At 41.3% G+C, this 20,220-nt stretch overlaps 1 protein-coding gene across 6 annotated transcripts in view; it reads right to left on the bottom strand.

Moving 5' to 3' along the window:
- The window catches only part of GRIA4 (glutamate ionotropic receptor AMPA type subunit 4), a 529,928-nt gene that overhangs the window by 32,319 nt on the left and 477,389 nt on the right, over positions 1 to 20,220 (bottom strand). For all 6 annotated transcript variants that reach the window (XR_012226501.1, XM_073558369.1, XM_073558370.1 and 3 more), the window contains exon 13: positions 16,637 to 16,884. Coding sequence is in view for 5 of the 6 variants with exons in the window: in XM_073558369.1 (XP_073414470.1) it covers positions 16,637 to 16,884 (248 nt within the window). In the remaining variant the exon portion in view is untranslated. The remainder of the gene's footprint in view (positions 1 to 16,636; positions 16,885 to 20,220) is intronic.

Raw genomic sequence — 20,220 nt, 5'->3', positions numbered from 1 at the left:
GATCGTAAAATGTACTTTTAGATTATGGAGTTTCCTTCTTTTCACATTTTTCTTCTTGAAAGGAAAACTGTTGCCAGGTTATTTTCTACCCCATCTAAGAGCAGCATGATATAGAGACAGATACCTTAATTCCAGTGACGTTTCACTTAATGAGCTGTTTGCTGTAGTTTTGATTAAATCACTGTTTTATCTGTTAACAGTTCTCTAAATGCTGAGCTCTGTATAACCACACCCACTCCACTGGTTGGCAGCTTTCTGTGTATACTGTGCATAGGCAGAAAGCTATCAATCAGTGGGGGGTTGAGGTTATATAGCGCTCATGAATATGGAGGATTTTATGGCAGCAGATTTACTAGTCCTTTAGTGATAATCTCCTGCTGATAAAATAGTGATTATACCAAAAATACAGTAAGCAGTCCAATAAGTGACACATCAGTGGATTCAGAGTCTCTGTCCCTACATGATGGTGCTCTTAGATTAGGTGTCAAAAACTTGGTGACAGATTCCCTTTAAAACACAATTTACTGCTTGTTATTTATACAACGTTGGTATATCTGTTCTACGAAGGTACTAAAATAATAAAGTTATTGTGTGTGCACATGGGAAGGCTTTTCATTGTGTTTTGCAGCATGTAGTGATGAGCGAGTATACTCGTTGATCGGGTGATCTCCGAGTATTTTGGAGTGCTCGGAGATTTAGTTTTCGGCGTCTTATCTGCATGATTTGTGATTTGTAGACAGGCTGAATACATGTGGGAATTCCCTAACAAACAGACATTCCACAGATGTATTCAAGATGTTTACAAGTCGCAAATCATGCAGCTGAGGAGATGAAAACTAAATCTCCGAGCAAGCCAAAATACTCGGAGACCACCCGAACATGCTCAGGAAAACCTGAGCAATAAGTATACTCGCTCATCACTAGCTGCATGCCATGCCAATATTTTGCGGTTTTAAAGGGGTGATGCTATGCCTTGGTTTCCTGATATCTGACATCAGGCACGTAGGCCGCGTCATGGCGGGGGACAACTATCTTAGCAAATTTTATGGTATTCAATGTTAAGCAGGTATTTTATTCTTGATCTGCTAATTAGAACAAGATATGTCTATGACACCCGCCAGGTGTCAGATAATTGTCTGACAACTGCCCCCCCATCTGCTTTAGCATTTCTCTATCTATGATGTCCAACAAGAGAGAAGCTTTGCACTATCCCTTCAATCCACATCTTGTAAGTAGAGAGACAAGAAAAAAAGGAGGTAGCGAAGAACACGTAATATACAGTAGTCTGTATTTTACTTGATGCTTTGATTCCTACAATATTTTTCCCAAGGCAATCACAAAGACAAGAAGATGTCAGCACTCTCAATCTACGCGCTTGCACACTTGACCGATTATATCAGACGAGTGCTATCTGTAGTTTCCACGGACAGAACACATACCCACGTTATTCTTTTGGGCTGCGCACATGTCCAATTTTTTCCTCAGACCACTCGGTGCAAGGAAAAAAATGGTGACTTCTGATTTCGATCTCAATGTCTGATCAAAATCGGCAATGCAAGATGGATCCTTAGAAAACATTTGACCGCACTCTGATCACATCTGTTTTCACAGACTGAATTAATGGAGAAGGTGGAGAATCTTTTTTGTTCTTTCATCCAAAAAAAACGGATCCCATTCTGATCAAATTCTGATCATAGTCTGATTAGCATAATTGGACCATTTTTCTGCCCGGATGGAGAAAAGCGGTTGTGTGACCCTACCCTTAGCCAGTCGTCCATTTTTTTATTAACACCAATGGCTAGGTTCACATGGCATAGGTTTAACATGGGCAAATCCACTATGGAATTTGTAGAAAATATGGATCAAAAATCTGATACAGAAACTTGGATTGGCCACAAGATCCACATGGGGATCCACAATATTGTGTTGAGTAGAGCTAAACTTTGCTTTTTTGTGACAACTTTATGGTAATAATGAAGAAGCTGCATAGAGCTGGTGTGAATCGATTCACAGGACCTAGTTAAGAGGCCACACCAGTAATCCATGGCTGCCAAACGGGAGTCCTGTGAACAGTGTCTTACCTGATGTCATCGCCGGCTCTTCTTTGGATTCACCGGCCTGGTATGATGTCACACTTACATTGCACCAGGTTGGTTAATCAAAGGAGGATTGGGTCCTGCAAATCGATTTGCACCATCTCTAAAGAGATGTATTTTATAGTGTGCAACACATTTATTATTCCATGCAGATTTTTTTTTTCTCCCACGCATGTCAATACAGTATAAAGACTCCATTCATGCCCATTAGCGACAGAATGATAATGGTTTCTACCGGATGTCTAAGGAGGAACATTTCTCCTTGCGGAGAGTGCCAAGCTGGTTTAAGGAGACTTACAGGCCATGCAATGCTCCTCTGGTAATTTAAATATGCAAATAGCCACTCCAGAAGGAAGAGGACTAGAATTTAAATGTGGAATCCACATCTATATCCTGACAAAATCATGAATGTATGAACATGGCCTAGGAAATGCACCAATTACTGCCTATCTTGTAAAGATCAACATTTTTTTTTTTGATTATTTGACTATCTACATTCAAAAGGTCTCACCCTTATTTTAGCTATAAATATATATTTTTGCGACATTAGATCTGTCTAGCGGTCTCCACTCCCCCCTTCCCTAGTGTTTGGCTCCCTTTCGCTTATCCCTTCGTGTTGCACTTGGCCTTTCCTACACGTTGCATGACACTGAGGAATGGTCTGCTGTGCTAAATGTACTGGGTATCAAATTTTTAGCCCATATAAAGAAAGAATTGCACTTAAAGGAACAAAGTAATAAAAAAATGATATTTTATTAAAGAATCAGTAAAAGCATAACAGTAGCAGTAAAAGATAATGAGATGGTGAAAGCAACCAATAGTGGAACCACAGGTCAGAGGCAATTAATTACAGTGAATACCATATAACCACTCCAAACATCATTATGAATAGTAATCCAATGTGGGCAATATAAATACCATAAAAATAGGTTGAACCACAGGTAAATGTCACCAAAGAGTATGGATAAGATGGAGGAGTAGAAAAAGTGCACTAATAATAGAACATTACCTCAGACCTGCGGTGCCACAACCCCTACGCGCGTTTTAGCTTGCATGCCTTCTGCCTGCCACTGTTATGCTTTTACTGATTCTTTAATAAAATATAATTTTTTTATTACTTTGTTTCTTTATGTGCAATTCTTTCTTTATATGGGCTATGAAATTCTTTTGCATGGAACTCTTTATGCATAATACCCTATATGGGCACAGGTGTTTTTAGTTGTTTAACACTGTGCATTGTTGTCTATATTGGTTTATGTGTATCAAATTTTGTAGATCTGTTACTAGCACCTCTCTTTGCAAATTGTAATTAATAATGTCCCAGATGTGCTCGTTAGAGACAAGTTTGGAGACGCTGCAGGCCACGGTAGCACGTTTACGCCACATGGGCTTCTCTCAGTAGAACAATCGGCTCGAAATCCAGCGTTGAGAAATGGCACCTGGGACACTTTCATATTCCCTCGTGAAAACCTCATCATAGCATTGCCTAGGTGATCTGCAGACCATTCTCTGGCTATCATTGGATCCGAGGCAAAAGTGGGACTCATTGCTGAAGAAGACAGACTCCGTTTCATCCTCCATGGCCATCTTGCTCTGCACCATGATAGCCATTGAGAGGAATGGCATGAGGTCAATAGAGCACCTGCAGCTTGAGGTTTGGCTCGTAGCCCTATGTAATGCAAACACCCTCTGATGGTTCATGTAGACTAGGGGTGCATAAAATTTACTGGTTCTAGGGCCACAATATTATAAAATAAATACATTGAAGGGTTGCATTAAAAGTGAAACAAGTATTAATGTTTCAACAGTTTATGGCGTAGCAAATGCAACTCTCTCCATTGAAGATTATGGGTGTTGTAGTAGCTGGTTGCATTTCAGAATGCCTTTTAACCATAATCACAAGAGCTGTATGCAGAGGCAGCCACCATTCTAACACCCACATGCCTCCCTGGTGCACTAAACAGGAATCAAGGAAACGGAGTCTCTTGATATGGCTAAACAATGGCGTCTTTCTGCTTTCCAGTCCCTGTTTCTGAGGAGTGTACTTTGTTTTCTTTCCTCTGACATGGAAACTACTGCATACAGAAGATTAGGCGCTGAACAAAATGCTCGTAGGGCCATAAGTGGTTCCTGGCCACAGGCTAGTGTAGACAATGTTTGACGCCTTAGGCTTGGTATGTGACATCTAATTACTCCTGTAGTACAGAACTGATCCTTTTTCGCCATTCTTTGGATCTGAGGAGGCCAGTCCTAATCTCAGGATTATAGTGTGGGGGGTGGTATGATGTACGGTAACCAGACTCCTGTAGTCTTTATTCTAGGTATACTAACAGCTCAGACTTACATTGATTTGGTCGTGGAACCAGTTGTACGACAATTTCTCCAAAGTGTGTAAGGACCCATTTTTCAACACAGCAATGCCAGGCTGCATGTTGTTCGTGTTACTGTTAGCAGCCTGCATGATCCAAATGTGCTGCCATGACCATCTCTGGACTTGCCTCCCATCGAACACACCAGGGACGTCATTGGTCGTCAATTGCATAGGGAGCTGCCAACAGAGAATCTAGATGATTTGCCCAAGCGCATTCAGTGTGGCAGAAAAGTCCTCAAACAATTATTAATAACCTCACTGATTGTCTGCCCAAGGCATGTAAGGCTGTGTGCCCACGTTGCATTTTTTTAAGCGTTTCCGCAGCATTTGTGCCGGCTCAGACGCTGCAGAAACGCTTAAAAGAAGCTTCAAATTAATTTGCTTGTGTTTTTGGCTTTTTGTGCCAGTGCATGCGTTTTTAAACGCTCAGGAATCGCTTAGCGGCTAAAAACGCAGCATGCTCATTAATTTCCGCATTGCTGAGCATTTCTAGCCTTCCCCAATGTTCCCAGAAAATGCGCGACAAAAACGCGTGTCTTTTGTGCAAAAAACGCGCAAGAAAGGTGCGGAAAAAAGATGCGCGTTTTCTGGGAAGGGGATCAGTTTCCTGAGCATTTAAAAACGCTAACGTGGGCACATAGCCTAAATGTCTGCTCAAGGTGCTCATTCTGAATACATTGAGATGTTTTGAAAACTTTGTTTCCACTTTTTCATAATTTGCAGATCATTAGCATGTCTACTGTCATTATTCCACGATTTTCCCCCCAATTTTAATGTTGAGGAGTGTAAAATATACAATTAGATCTTCAATTAAACCCCTATTGCAACTCCTTAATGGCCTATGATGTAAATTTTCAATCATAGGTCTCTAAGGGCTGTATGAGGCTGGCTCAGGAGCTAATTCTGCTTCATAAACAGCAGATGCCAGCTGTGTTACATAGTCAGCATCTGCCTGGAACTGAAGTGACCAGAGCTTAATCCGATCGCTGCAGTTTAATTATTTAAATGCTGCTGCTAATGTCTGAGTGCACTGACCCAAATGGCCCCCCAGAGCGCGACTGCGGGTCTCCAAAAAGAAAAACAATAAAAAGCCATGAAAGTGTAATTTGTATACCAAAAAGTTGTCAATAAAAACTTCAGCTTCAAGTCCTCATCCATCTCCATAGATGCAAAAATAAAAAAGTTACGGGTCTGAGAAAGTGGCTACACAAATTTTTATTTTTTTTTTACAAGGTTTTGAATTTGTTATCACCACTAAAACATAAAAACAAACCTTATAAGTTGGGTATCATCATAACCACACTATCTTGCCAGGTCATTTTTACTGGAAAATGAACGCTGTAAAACAAAACACCCAAAACAATGGCAGAACTGAAAATTACTTTCAACATCTCCCTCCACTTGGAATTTTTTTTCCCCATTTTTCAATATATGACACGGTAAAATGAACAGTGTCATTCAAAACTACAACTCACCCTGTATAAAACAAGCTTTCGTATGGTTATGTGTGTTGTTGTAAAAGCTATGGATCTTGGAACAAGGGGAGGAAAAAAAGGACAGCACAAAAATGAAAAATATCTAAGGGGTTAATTATCATAAAGTATAGTTGAAAAAAGATATATGTCCATCAAGCTCAACCAATGGATAGGAGATGAGCTAAGGAAAACGTAAAGGTACATCCATAATCCATGACCCATTATGCCCTAAAGGAGCAAATATTTCCCTCCTGATGCTGAATGTAGAACAATTGGATGAACATTCAGAACAAGAATTTTACATGAGTATTTTCATTATTTTCTGTAACCATCTTCTGAGGTTTGCTGGTCCACAGATATTAAGAACGTTTGTTTCCTCTGGAGATTGAACCTATTTTGCATCAGATGGAATGAGTGCACTTGTGGCCTTTTGATTAAGTTTTACATGGAACAGTTCTTCGATCATATTGACCCTCAGTGATGAGTGAGTGAACGTGCTCGGATAAGGCGATATCTGAGCATGCTCGGGTGATAACCGAGTGTCTTTGGCATGCTCGAAAAATATGCAAAGTAGAAAAACACGGCACTCAATGAGGAGAGAGGTGCACAAGTCGGGTATCCAGCCACCTAACAATGTAGTACATAAACTTGGCACTCAAAAAGAAAAAATGGTTTGACAGTTCCTTTATTGTGAAAGGCATCCAGTTGAGTACATTCCTTTAAACGTTTTCGGTCATACAATTGACCTTCATCAGAAACAGAATTTTTTCACGGTTGGTTTTAACTAGAATGAGTTTACAAAAGGACAAGGCATTATAATTAGTGAACAAATGACTATATAACAAATATCAGAGCAACAGGATGCTGATGAGAAACGTATAAACATCATGTAAAGTTTAAACAAGAAGTCGATGACTAAATACTGAAATAGCGAATTCTGAGATAAGGTTCAAGTGAGTCTAGTGAGACTCCACAGGTTCCCAGGGCGCTGATGGAAAGTCCGTGCTGTGATGGTTTGTAAGGAACATATGTAAGAAACGTGCCCTAGGATGTTTAAAACAGGCAAAAAGTGTGACACTAAACAAAAAGGATACTGTGAAATTCGTGGTCAGTGCTACTTGGTGTGCAACACCACATGAAAGGTAATAGCCGACTGGAATGAGTGCCAAGACAGGTACCTGAGAGGAGCTGTAATGGAAAATTCCATATATTATTATTAAAGAACCGCTGTCGTGAGTAGGCACTATTCAGTACTGGAAGAAAAAGAACAAAACGGTGAGTGAAAATGGCACATGTACATATAGCGGGGTGTTATGTAAATGAAGAAGGTGACAAACTCCAAAAACAGTCAATTAATACCTGGGTATATTCATTAATAATGTGGAGAAACAGACCTCTGAGAGGCAGCAGCTACTGAGGATGAAAGGACACTGAAGATGATAAAAAAGAGTATAAATGTGTGTACTGAGATAGGCTGAGGATATGCACATAATGTGCATAGATTACCCATTCATGTAGGAAATCACAAGATCCACGGGATAGACACCTTAAGTTATGCAGGGATCGGTATTCTAGCTCTCCCAGAAAATATTAGGGCACCACTATTGTACCATCTTGTGCCTTTTAATCTTATGCACATGTTCTCTTCTCCGTCAATCGTTAGCACCCACTTGTGGACATTCATGCCTGTTACAAACAATACAGGATAGTTTCCTGAATATATTACAGGTGATTTTTACATTTCTTAATACAGTGCTCACCTTACATCCTTTTGTCCTCAGTACTACCTATGTCTTCTACCTGTTTCAATGATAGTGCATATTTCTGGACATCCATACCATTTTTTGGATATACCGGTCCCTGCATATACTTAAGGTGTCTATCCCGTGGATCTCGTGATTTCCTACATGAATGGGTAATCTAGTTCACATTATGTGCATATCCTCAGCCTATCTCAGTACACACATTTATACTCATTTTACTTATCATCTTCAGTGTCCTTTCATCCTCAGTAGCTGCTGCCTCTCAGACGTCTGTTTCTCCACATTATTAATGAATATACCCAGGTATTAATTGACTATTTTTGGAGTTTGTCACCTTCTTCATTTACATAACACCCCGCTATATGTACATGTGCCATTTTCACTCACCGTTTTGTTCTTTTTCTTCCAGTACTGAATAGTGCCTACTCACGACAGCGGTTCTTTAATAATAATATATGGCATTTTCCATTACAGCTCCTCTCAGGTACCTGTGTTGGCACTCATTCCAGTCGGCTATCACCTTTTATGTGGTGTTGCACACCAAGTAGCACTGACCACGAATTTCACAGTATCCTTTTTGTTTAGTGTCACACTTGCTGCCTGTTTTAAACCTCCTAGGGCACGTCTTCTACATATGTTCCTTACAAACCATCACAGCACGGACTTTCCATCACCGCCATTGGAACCTGTGGAGTCTCACTAGGCTCACTTGAACCTTATCTCAGGATTCGCTATTTCAGTTTTTATTTAGTCATCGACTTCTTGTTTAAACTTTACATGATGTTCATACATTTATCATCAGCATCTTGTTGCTCTGATATTTGTTATATATTCATTTGTTCACTAATTATAATGCTTTGTCCTTTTGTAAACTCATTCTAGTTAAAACCAACTGTGAAAAAATTCTGTTTCTGATGAAGGTCAATTGTATGACCGAAAACGTTTAAAGGAATGTACTCAACTGGATGCCTTTTACAATAAAGGAACTGTCAAACCATTTTTTCTTTTTGAGTGCCAAGTTTTTGTACTACATGCTCGAAAAATATGTTCGAGTCCCCGCAGCTGCATGTCTCGCGGCAGTTCAACAGTCGCAACACATGCAGGGATTGTCTGACAAACATGCAGCAAGTCGAAGACACTCGGTTATCACATGATCATAATTGGATAACACCTTATCCGAGCCCGGTTGCTCATCACTAATAACCCCCTCTTAAGACATTTCTTCTCAACACTAAATAAAATCTTTTTAATCTTTTCTAATAATTAAGATTCTCCAGGCCCCTGGTGAATTCTGATGCCCACACTTTATCTAAGAAGATACTTCTGAATCATTTGATGCAATATAAACCCCAGTAGCATGTTATTGGTTCTAAAGTCACCTCCAAATGGGTTGACTTGGTCTTTTGTTTTCTCAGCTCGTGAGCCAAATGGAAGTTCCTATTATACAATGTTTGTTCTGTCTGACGGTGTGCTGACGGATAGACGTTAAGGGAAAACGGGCTGTCAACAACTAAGATTAGATGAGCTTATACTTAGCATTGGGACTACTCACTTTAGGATAATCAGGGGATTGCTCATGAGGGTCCCTGTAGTCTACATATAGATAACAGACCAATATCAAGTATTTGGGAAATGCTCTTTTTGCATAAAATATTACTGTTAATTGCCAAATTAGTTTAGATTCAAGAGCGTAAAAAGAAGAAACAAAAAGAGCCAACATTGCATAATAATGCCAATTCACACCGGCACTAAATAGGAGTTTCTATTATAGTTCTGGAATAATAAATTTCGATTTGCTGAATGAAAAGCCAAGACGATGAATAGTAATGTGTTCATAGAGAGTGTGGCGATAAGTCATTATGAGAGGGTTATTTAGCAGGGAAACAAGCCATAACCATATACAGTTTCGAAGCACAATAGCAAAATGGAAATGAAACAAAAATACAAGGTCGTGCAAAGATTAAATGTTAACAAAGAACAAAAAATGTTCTAATGTCTGGGTGACAGTTTACATACCCCAAGTGACTGATAGGTATGCAGCATAGAAGACCATGTAGAAGCAAAAAGCAATGTAACATCAGACCTCATTTATTGGTAATGCTTAATAAACTATAATAGTTCCTAGTGTCTAAGATGCTAACTCCATGGGTGTTTGCCAATCACTAGAGATGAGCAGATAAGGCAAAATTCGATTCAATTGTTTGTGCAAATTTTCCTGGGAAATTCAATTTGCAGAGTAGTTGCTTAATTTAATGTCCCCTGTTATGCTCTGGGCTCTCTCCAGAAACCAAAGCATATTAAATGCATTATGTAAAAAATAAAAAAAATTCATATTCTCACCTCTCTAGCCTCTTTGAACCTCACCGTCATCCACCGTTTCTGAAATCTCGACGGCGAGAGCTGAAATCCTGATATCGGACCTCTCACAGTTAGCTGGGACTATTGCTCTGATAAGACCAAAGAAGGTACTGCGGAAGCATGCAAAAGGTCATGGTTCTTACATGCACATGCATGAGACCCTCACAAGCCTTCTCATAGCCCGAAGTCCTGGCTCAACGTGAAAGCCCGAGGATTTCAGCACTTGCTGTAGGGTTCTAGAGGATGAGACGAGGATCGGACGGTTGAGGGTTATATTTTTTAACTTTTTAATGGCCTTTTTTGGTTCAGAAAAATGGCGGCCGAGTGACTGCTATTTTGCTGAAATCATGTGGAAGCTAATTACAAAAGATGTGCATTTTGGCAAATGCAGAATTTTGAAAAACTTAAGTAGAATTCATTTCTGCTTTAATTGATTTGCTCTTTTCTATTAATTACCAAACAAATATTTGCGCGTTATAGAAGTTTTGACAAATACTTCACTCCCCCAATGTCTCATCCTATTGGCAGGGATTACATAAAAGAGAATGATCTAAGGCAGACCTTGGCAATGCACGGCTCGCGGGCCACATTGGCTGTTTCAATCCGGCTCACAGACGGATACAGCCAAAGGGCAGAAACCACTGGCAGAGGGACCGCACTATGCGACTGCCCTTCTCCCACCCAGTGTCCCGATTTCACAGCTGGCTACATCCTAAGGATGTAGATAGATGTAAATATTATGGTGGTGGAGGGTGCTGCCGGCTCCTTCTTCCACCACTCAGCGTGTGCAACTGAGACAGCATGCACAACAACATCACTACATTGCATCCGCAATGGTGAGCAGAAGCAAGGTGAACATATTTTTTTAATATTTGTGAATGTGGGATGTGTCTGCTTATAGGAGGGCTATGTGGGGGCTCACACTTTCTATAGAAGGACAGTTTGGGGGCTTATATTGTATATAGGGTATGAAGGGGCTCATACTGTATATAGCAGGGCTATGTGGAGCTAATATTGAATACGGTTGCTATGTGGGGGCTCATACTATATATAGGGGCTATATGAAGGCTCATACTGTATATAGGGAGCTATTTGAGAGCTCATACTGTGTATATAGAGAGGCTATATGAGAGCTCATACTGTGAATAGGAAGGCTATGTGCTGGCTCATGCTGTATATAGGGGAATTGTGTGGGGGCTCACACTGTATTCAGGGGCTGTGTGTAGACTCATACTGTAAAAAGGGATATTGCGTGTGGGCTCATACTGTACATAGCAGGCTGAGTGTGGGTTCATACTGTATATTGGGGCTGTGTGGGGGCTCGTACTGTTGTTACAGAAGCTATATGGGGCACATACTGTATATATTCACATGTTAATATAAAGCAGAATTAATTTCAACCTATTGGTTCAGCCTCCACAACAGTCACGGTCTCTCATGTGGCACCTCGGGAAAAATTAATTTTCCATCTCTGGTCTAAGGTCATCTAATTTGTGAAGATAACGTAAGGCTGACACTAATCACTTACTTACAAAGTGCTAATGTGTACGGGACCTTAGTAATTATTTCCGCAATTACCGTATTTTTCGGACTATAAGACACACGGGACCATAAGACACATCTCAACTTTTCAGGAGGAAAATAGGGGGAAAAAAATGTAATGCGTCAAATGGGGGTCTGTCTTACAGTTCAAATTTAGCTTACCGGCAGGGGGGCAGCGGTGGTAGTAAAGCAGGATCACAGGAGGTGATTGGAGGTACTATGCAGTGGGGCATTACTGCGAGTCCCATCGCAAGCTGGTAGAATGGGGTATTCAGCGGTGCTCGGCGGTACTCAGTGATTGTCAACGGTGACATTTTGTGAAAGCCCGAAGCTTTCATACTTCTATTGTTTCAATGCAGTGGACTCCTGGAACATGGCCGTCGGAGGCGGGCAAGGCAGATTGAAACCTCAGGAGCCGAGATCTGGGTGCCAAGATCTGAATGTGCACATGCGCCGCCTCTGGCGGCCATTTTCCCAGAGTCCACTGCACTGAAACCATGGAAGTGCGGTAGCTCCAGGGTTACACAAAATGTGCACACCACCCAGCACCAGCCTTGGACTCGCAGCTTCATCCCACAGCATCTTACCTCTGAATACCCCTCCTTGCAGCCCAGGGCCTGCTGCATTGCCTGCAGTACCGCCTGACTCATGCTGCTGCCAACCCCTGGTACGCTACATTTGGGCTATAGGACACAACCCCATTTTTCCTCCAACTTTGGGGAAAAGAGTGAGTCTTATAGTCTGCAAAATACAGTGCTTTCACAACTCACATACTCCCAGTCAAAACTGAGGATACATTGCTGAATACAGTACTTAAGGGGAGTCTGTCACACCCAAAATTAAACTAAATAAATAGACTTAGCCCTAACATAAATCATAGAGCAGCATATATTCCCTTGCTGTAATTTATTTTAAAACTTTTTTTTTCTATATGCAAATGAGGGAGCATTGGGGCACCCTTTACGTGGTCAATAGCACAGTTGCAATTTTACACCCCTTCAATTTGCATCCTGAGCAGTTCCCCTGACCTTAGTTTGGCCAGAGTGAGCACTGCCTGAACTCTAAGCGGGGTTCTGTGTGTGCACACTGACAATGAATGAGTCAGCAGCATAGACACAGTGTGGGGGCAAGCCTCCTTTCAACATTGCCTCCTGACAATGGTTGCCGCTTGCTACACTGATAAAGACAAAAGTGTAGGGAACAGCTTCAGGGAGGCAATGATAAAAGGGGGGCCTGGCTTAGCGAGAATAAGGTGATCTATTTGATATGCAAATTGAGGGGGTGTAAAGTTGCAATGAGCTTTTGGCTACACCAAGGGTGCACCTCATTTGCATATGTAATAAAACAAGTTTTAAAATAATTACAGTCATGAAATATATACTGCTTATATGATTTTTATAGGGGTTAAGACTCCAATATAACTGTTAAATTTGCATTTCAGGGTTGACAGACTCCCTGTAATGCACTCAATATTACTTTGAGAGTTTTGATAAAACTGCATGAAACTTCAACTATATACAATGTGCACATTATCGATTATACTTTTGCAGAACTGATCTCCCAGTTGATTTGAACCAAAAGGGTTAATTTGACATAAAATGAGACATAAACGTCTGACAAATAGGCACCCACTCCTTAGATCGGGCTCTGTTAACCTCCATTTGTCAGTAAATGTTGATTTACCACAAAGAGGAGAAGATAAAGGAGAGAGCTGGTCGAACATACTGTATATACACTCACTGGCCACTTTATTAGGTACACCTGTCCAACTGTGTGTTAAGACTTAATTTCTAATCTGCCAATCACATGGCGGCAACTCAGTGCATTTAGGCATGTAGACATGGTCAAGACAATCTCCTGCAGTTCAAACCGAGCATCAGTATGGGGAAGAAAGGTGATTTGAGTGCCTTTGAACGTGGCATGATTGTTGGTGCCAGAAGGGCTGGTCTGAGTATTTCAGAAACTGCTGATCTACTGGGATTTTCACGCACAACCATCTCTAGGGTTTACAGAGAATGGTCCGAAAAAGAAAAAAAATCCAGTGAGCGGCAGTTCTGTGGCCGGAAATGCCTTGTTGATGCCAGAGGTCAGAGGAGAATGGGCAGACTGGTTCGAGCTGATAGAAAGGCAACAGTGACTCAAATTGCCACCCGTTACAACCAAGGTAGGCAGAAGAGCATCTCTGAACTCACAGTGCGTCGAACTTTGAGGCAGATGGGCTACAGCAGCAGAAGACCACACCGGGTACCACTCCTCTCAGCTAAGAACAGGAAACTGAGGCTACAATTTGCACAAGCTCATCGAAATTGGACAGTAGAAGATTGGAAAAACGTTGCCTGGTCTGATGAGTCTCGATTTCTGCTGCGACATTCGGATGGTAGGGTCAGAATTTGGCGTAAACAACATGAAAGCATGGATCCATCCTGCCTTGTATCAACGGTTCAGGCTGGTGGTGGTGGTGTCATGGTGTGGGGAATTTTTTCTTGGCACTCTTTGGGCCCCTTGGTACCAATTGAGCATCGTTGCAACGCCACAGCCTACCTGAGTATTGTTGCTGACCATGTCCATCCCTTTATGACCACAATGTACCCAACATCTGATGGCTACTTTCAGCAGGATAATGCGCCATGTCATAAAGCTCGAATCATCTCAGATTGGTTTCTTGAACATGACAATGAGTTCACTGTACTCAAATGGCCTCCTCAGTCACCAGATCTCAATCCAATAGAGCATCTTTGGGATGTGGTGGAACGGGAGATTCGCATCAGGGATGTGCAGCCGACAAATCTGCGCCAACTGTGTGATGCCATCATGTCAATATGGTCCAAAATCTCTGAGGAATGCTTCCAGCACCTTGTTGAATCTCTGCCACGAAGAATTGAGGCAGTTCTGAAGGCAAAAGGGGGTCCAACCCGTTACTAGCATGGTGTACCTAATAAAGTGGCCAGTGAGTGTATATATATATATATATATATATATATACATACAGTCGTTGCTTAAAGTATTAGCATCCTTGAAAATTGTTTCAGAAAATGAAGTATTTCACACATATTTTGTTATAGACATGATTATGTCCTTCGGGTGTATTGGAACAACACATAGCAACAGAGAAAAAAAGACAAATTGGACATAATTTCACACGAACCCCCCAAAATGGTCCGGAAAAAATTGTTGGCACCTTTCCAAAAATTTTGGGTAAAAGACTCGGTTTCAAGCATGTGATGTTGGTTCAGATTCACCTGTGGCAAGTAACAGGAAATCACACATGAAACCAGATAAAAAGGAAAGAAGTTGACTCAATCTTTGCATTTTGGTTCTGTGTGTGCCACACTAAGCATGGAGAACAGAAAGAGGAGAAGAGAACTGTCTGAGGACTTGAGAACCAAAATTGTGGAACAAAATTAACAATCTCAAGAATACAAGTCCATCTCCAGATATAGTATATTGATGACCCTTTATCTACAGTGCATAACATAATCAAGAAGATAAGAACCCATGGCACTGTAGCTAATCTCCCTGGATGTGAACGGCAGAGAAAAATTGATGAAAGGTTACAACGCATGACAGTCTGGATGGTGCATAAGCAGATCCAATGAAGTTACAAAGAAATTCAAGCTGTCCTGCAGTCTCAGGGTACATCAGTGTCTGCGTGAACTATCCACTCACATTTGATTGAAATGAAACACTATGTCAGGAGACCCAGGAGGACCCTACTGACATAAAGATCTAGACTGCAGTTTGCCAAAATGTACGTGAGTAAGCCAAAATCCTTCTGGGAATGCGTCTTGACCCCAAACATACTTCAAGAAGCCCCCAGATATGGATGGAAACAAATCGCTGGAGAGTGCTCCAAAATTCCAGTTGAGAGGTGTAAGAAGCTTGTCGATGATTATAGCAAGTGATTAATTGCAGTCATTTATTGAATAGGGTGTGCAAACAAATATTAAGTTTAGGGTGCCAACAATTTTGTCCTGTGCATTTTGGGAGTTTTGTGTGACATTTTGTCCAATTTGCCTTTTTTTCTGTTTTTTTTTTTTTTTGCGTTGTTCCGATACAAAGGAAATAAACATATGTACAGTGTAACACAACATATGGAATTGTTACAATTTTCTGGGAGAAATATTTCATTTTCTGGAACAATTTCAAGGGTGCCAATACTTTTGGTCATAACTGTGTATACGGCTTTCCATTACACTACAGTACATACTTCTCAATGGTCTGGTTTTTACCACTAGCATTACCAGGAGGCAGCAGTCCGATGTAATGCAAGTGCGACATTTCAGTAACTTCTTAGCCTTTTTTTCAGTGTGTTGGTGAAACAGCCTACTTAAGATTACAATATATTGGTTTTCTACCAACCTTGGCGTGCTGCTTCTCATTTTTTTCTCCTGCTACATATGTTTGGGCATTACTGGGATGTGAATTCTCCTGGGGGTTCACACCCTAATATCGCATTTAAGCCAGGAGCGCTGTTCATAGTATAGCTTTTTTACAATTCTGATTTTTAGATGGACTGTGCCACAAAATGATCCAGAAAACTTCATTTAAAAATAAACCCGGCTGCACTCACACAATCAGGCTCTGGTTCATGCAACCCATGATTCGAGCAGCATGAATCACAAGTAAGTGTTGGCAATTACAGACATTCATGATATATTCTACTTAATTTGCTATAGAAATCACGTGTGGTGCATCCAAATGACTGCTGCAGCCAACCACTGGCCTCAGTTGTGATACCTATATGTTCAGCAAAAGATCACTGAGGCCAGTGATTGGCTGCAGTGGTCATGTGGATGTATTAAAATCCCTATTAAAGATTTTAGACATAATGTCACATTAATCTGCTTTATACATGGCCTTGACAAGGAGTTCTGGATAAGATGGAATGAATTACCTGTACTCTGCACATACAATGGAATGGAGGGAAGTAACATGTCCACACACAACACAAGAAAAGTACTATATCGGGTACATCAGGGAAGGTGGAATACTATAACAACACATCATATATTGTTATACTATTCCACCCACCTTAATAGAGAATGCTTAGGTGTTGCCACTCCGTATCCCTTGGAATCCAAGTTTCCTCCAACTTTCATTGTGTCACATGGTTTTCTCTGCTCGATGTATTCATTCATTGTGGACTCCAAAAGGAAGGCGAATTTCCCCTTTGATTTCCGGACACGGGCCACTCCTTCTGCTGTTGTTTTGGTGAATACTGATGGCTCTGCTGATTTCATGTAGGTCCACATCTTTTCGTAAACTGCTATTTTTGATCTCTGCCAAACAAAAACATTGCAAATATTTTTTAAAAAATGTAAAAGTTTTCAAAATCATAATAACATTAAATTGAACCTGTCATGTTCACGAATGTTATTAACCTGAAGATATGGGGTCAATCTGCAGGTTAATAACGTTATGAAGCCAGGTGGCCACGACACTTAAAGCCTAACTGCCGAAAGGAAAGGAAAGAAGTTGGCCACTACTTGGACAACCCCTTCTCATACCCCACGCTTGGCCCTGATAAAATAAAAAAGCTATACTCACCTTCCTTGCCGGTGTTGTTCCATCGGTGTTGGCACTCGCTATCAAGGGGACTTTCGTGAGGTTGTTTTGGCACGTGATCCTAGCGCTCAATCAGTCCTGCGTTCAGACAAATCGAACATCAACATCAAGTCCGGATGGCGGCAGCTCTCTCACTTCCTCTTGATGTTCCATTTGTCCGAAGGCAGAGACAGTGACGCCAAAGCTGATTAGGAGCCAGGCTCACGTATTATAACAACCGCACAAGAGCCCCAGGAACTCGAGTGCAGACACCTGTGAAATGGCGTCGGCACAAAAGATGAGAATAAGCATTTTTTATGTTATTGGGGCATCAAACATTTAGATGAAGAAGGGGCTGCTCTTGTAGTAGATAGCCCCTATAACTTTATTCATCCCGGAAGCCTCCAGCTTTCAGCCACAGAGGCAAGGCCACACGATTTCAGTTACCGCTCATACATAGGCAACTGTAACCACGCCGTGGCACTGACTGACAGCTGGCTCATCAGTCCATTAGTGTTAAGTTGACTGTCAGTCAGTGCCGGGACGTAGCTACAGGTGCCACTCACCATGTATTGAATGGTTACTGAAGCCATGCAACTCTATGGTTGAAATCCACAGGCTGCAGGGAGAAATAAACTTAATTTCCTCCCGGCAATCAAACTTCCACTGCACTGGTAACATGGCGTTAGATTGCTATTACCTACAGATTAACCCCTTATCTGCAGGTGAATCGAAATCCTGCCAGCACACAGCAGTCCACATAAAAATAACAGACTCATCTTATGCCATCATTTAGCAGAGCCAGTAGAGCAGGACATCCAAACAGCAGAGCCCATTGGGATCCTTCATACATCTCCCAACCTCATGATGTACAAATGTCTACAATTGGTGGGTGCATGGAGTTAGAAAGCCATTTTTTGTAATATGTGGGATTAAACAGAGGAATTACTTTGGAATCAAAGACAGAGACCGGTGGGTGAGTAGCAGTTGACAGGATAGCATGGGTAATTTTTTAGGACCATTTGTCTGTGCCCCTGACTGCAGCTTGAATGGTAGTTTCATGTAGGTAGTCCAACATAATGCGGGTAAGGAGTTGCACATGAGAGGTGCAGTGTCATGAAGAGGTCAGACATGGAAACTGCATAACAAGAGTTGAGCTAATCAATTCATAATAAATAGAAATTGTTAATAACTTTCTCAAAATTATTGATTCTGCCAAATCTGAAATTTTGGAAATTTCATTTGCAAGAATCCAGCAAAATAATGGTTAACCAGCCCCATTTTTACTGACTTCCTTTGAGGGCTGGGCAAGAGTTAAAAAATAATGAAAAAAAGTTATTCTTACATGTTCTAGTTCTGTCCTCACCTCTCCTTCCCCCATGTAACAGCTTGGGGCCAGTTACGGGCCTCAATGCTAGAAGGAAGCCAAAGACCTTCGTGGAGGACTGGAGATCTTCAGTGGCATAAGGACAAGTAAGTGGCAGTCCTAAAACAGGTATTTATATGTTTATTATTTTTTAACACCTTCCTGAATCAAATTTTTACTTTCATGGTTTTTTAAGGTTGACGGTAGACAAAAGCCCATTGTGTTCAACCCATAGCCTAACATGTTGATCCAGAGGAAGGCAAAACCCCATTGGGCAGATGCTGATTACTCCATATTAGGGGAAAAATTCCTTCCCCAAGTCCACAGCCGGCAATCAGACTAGTTCCTGTGGTGCAGCAAGGGGTGTAGTGCTGGATGGAAGATATATTTTTCCCAGCAGGATAAAGTTCAGCCAGGATTTTCCCTAAAGTTGAGGACCTGCAACGATGTTACGTGAACAGCCCATGTGATGTGTACCTCACCTGTGGGTGGGGTTATGGGCTATGTAATGGAGATTGTTGTTTGGCACATGGTGAGTGTGTGTGCAAGGTATGAGGAACTACGCTGGAATTAGCCTGAACTTGTTTTGTTGGACTACCCGTGCCGCAATGGTTTAGCAGCAAGATTCAAAACAACCCTGGGAATGGCACCTGGTGGATGCCGCTGATCGGGCAACCGCTTACTTAAGCCCGTCCCGTGCAAGGGTGAGTCTGAGTCCAGTGGCTCTCCAAGCTGGAGTATGTTTGTGCTTTTCCTTTACTTTCTGCTAAGCTGCTGTTTAAAGTGTCATTAAACCATTGAAGTTGGACGCTAAGCCTGTGTGTTGCCTCATTACTGTGGCCGTGCCACTGCCTACCAGAGCAAATCCCTACATTCCATAGATCACCATCTCATCACAGAATTTAGTGCTCATAACCTGTAATATTATATTTATCAAGAAAGACATCCAGGCCCTCCCTGAATTTTTTTAGTGAATCAACCATTGCAATTTGCCTACCGAATCGAGCGAATCTACCGAAACAAATTTTGGGAGACTGGCTCATCTCTAGCTATAACCTGTCAGATTATGGGAAAGATCAAAGAGGAAAAGGAAGAGTTTGTCCATGAAGGGCAGTTTTATCAAATGGGTGGAGCTATAACCTTTTGGCCAATCAGATGGAAATTATTACAGCAGCAGGAGAGCAGTGTACTGATTTTGTTAGCGGCAGTGACCTATTTGTATCTATGGTTATGTAATTGAGGACACAGCTGTATGTAACAAGGGTAAGCCATGAGGAGGGCAATAGGGCAGGGGGCTAGTAGGAAGGAGTAGAGTAGATGAACAGAAAATTATATTGATATTAACCCCTTCACTACCAAGGGTGGTTTGCACGTTAACTACCGGGCCAATTTTTACAATTCTGACCACTGTACCTTTGTGAGGTCATAACTCTGGAACGCTTCTATGGATCCCGGTTATTCTGACATTGTTTTCTCGTGACATATTGTACTTCATGTTAGTGGTAAAATTGCATTCAAATAACTTGCGTTTATTTGTGAAAAAAACGGAAATTTGGCGAAAATTTCGCAATTTTCCAAATTTGAATTTTTATGCCCTTAAATCACAGCGATACGGCACACAAAAAACTTAATACATAGCATTTCCCACATGTTTACTTTACATCAGCACAGTTTTGGAACCAAAATTTTTTTTTGTTGGGAAGTT

This window comes from Dendrobates tinctorius, unplaced genomic scaffold, assembly GCF_039654945.1.
Source record: "Dendrobates tinctorius isolate UK_male_01 unplaced genomic scaffold, ASM3965494v1 ptg000256l, whole genome shotgun sequence".
Taxonomy (NCBI): Eukaryota; Metazoa; Chordata; class Amphibia; order Anura; family Dendrobatidae; genus Dendrobates; species Dendrobates tinctorius.
Note: the sequence above shows the minus strand (reverse complement) of the source record. Positions and strands in the feature narration are given on the sequence as shown.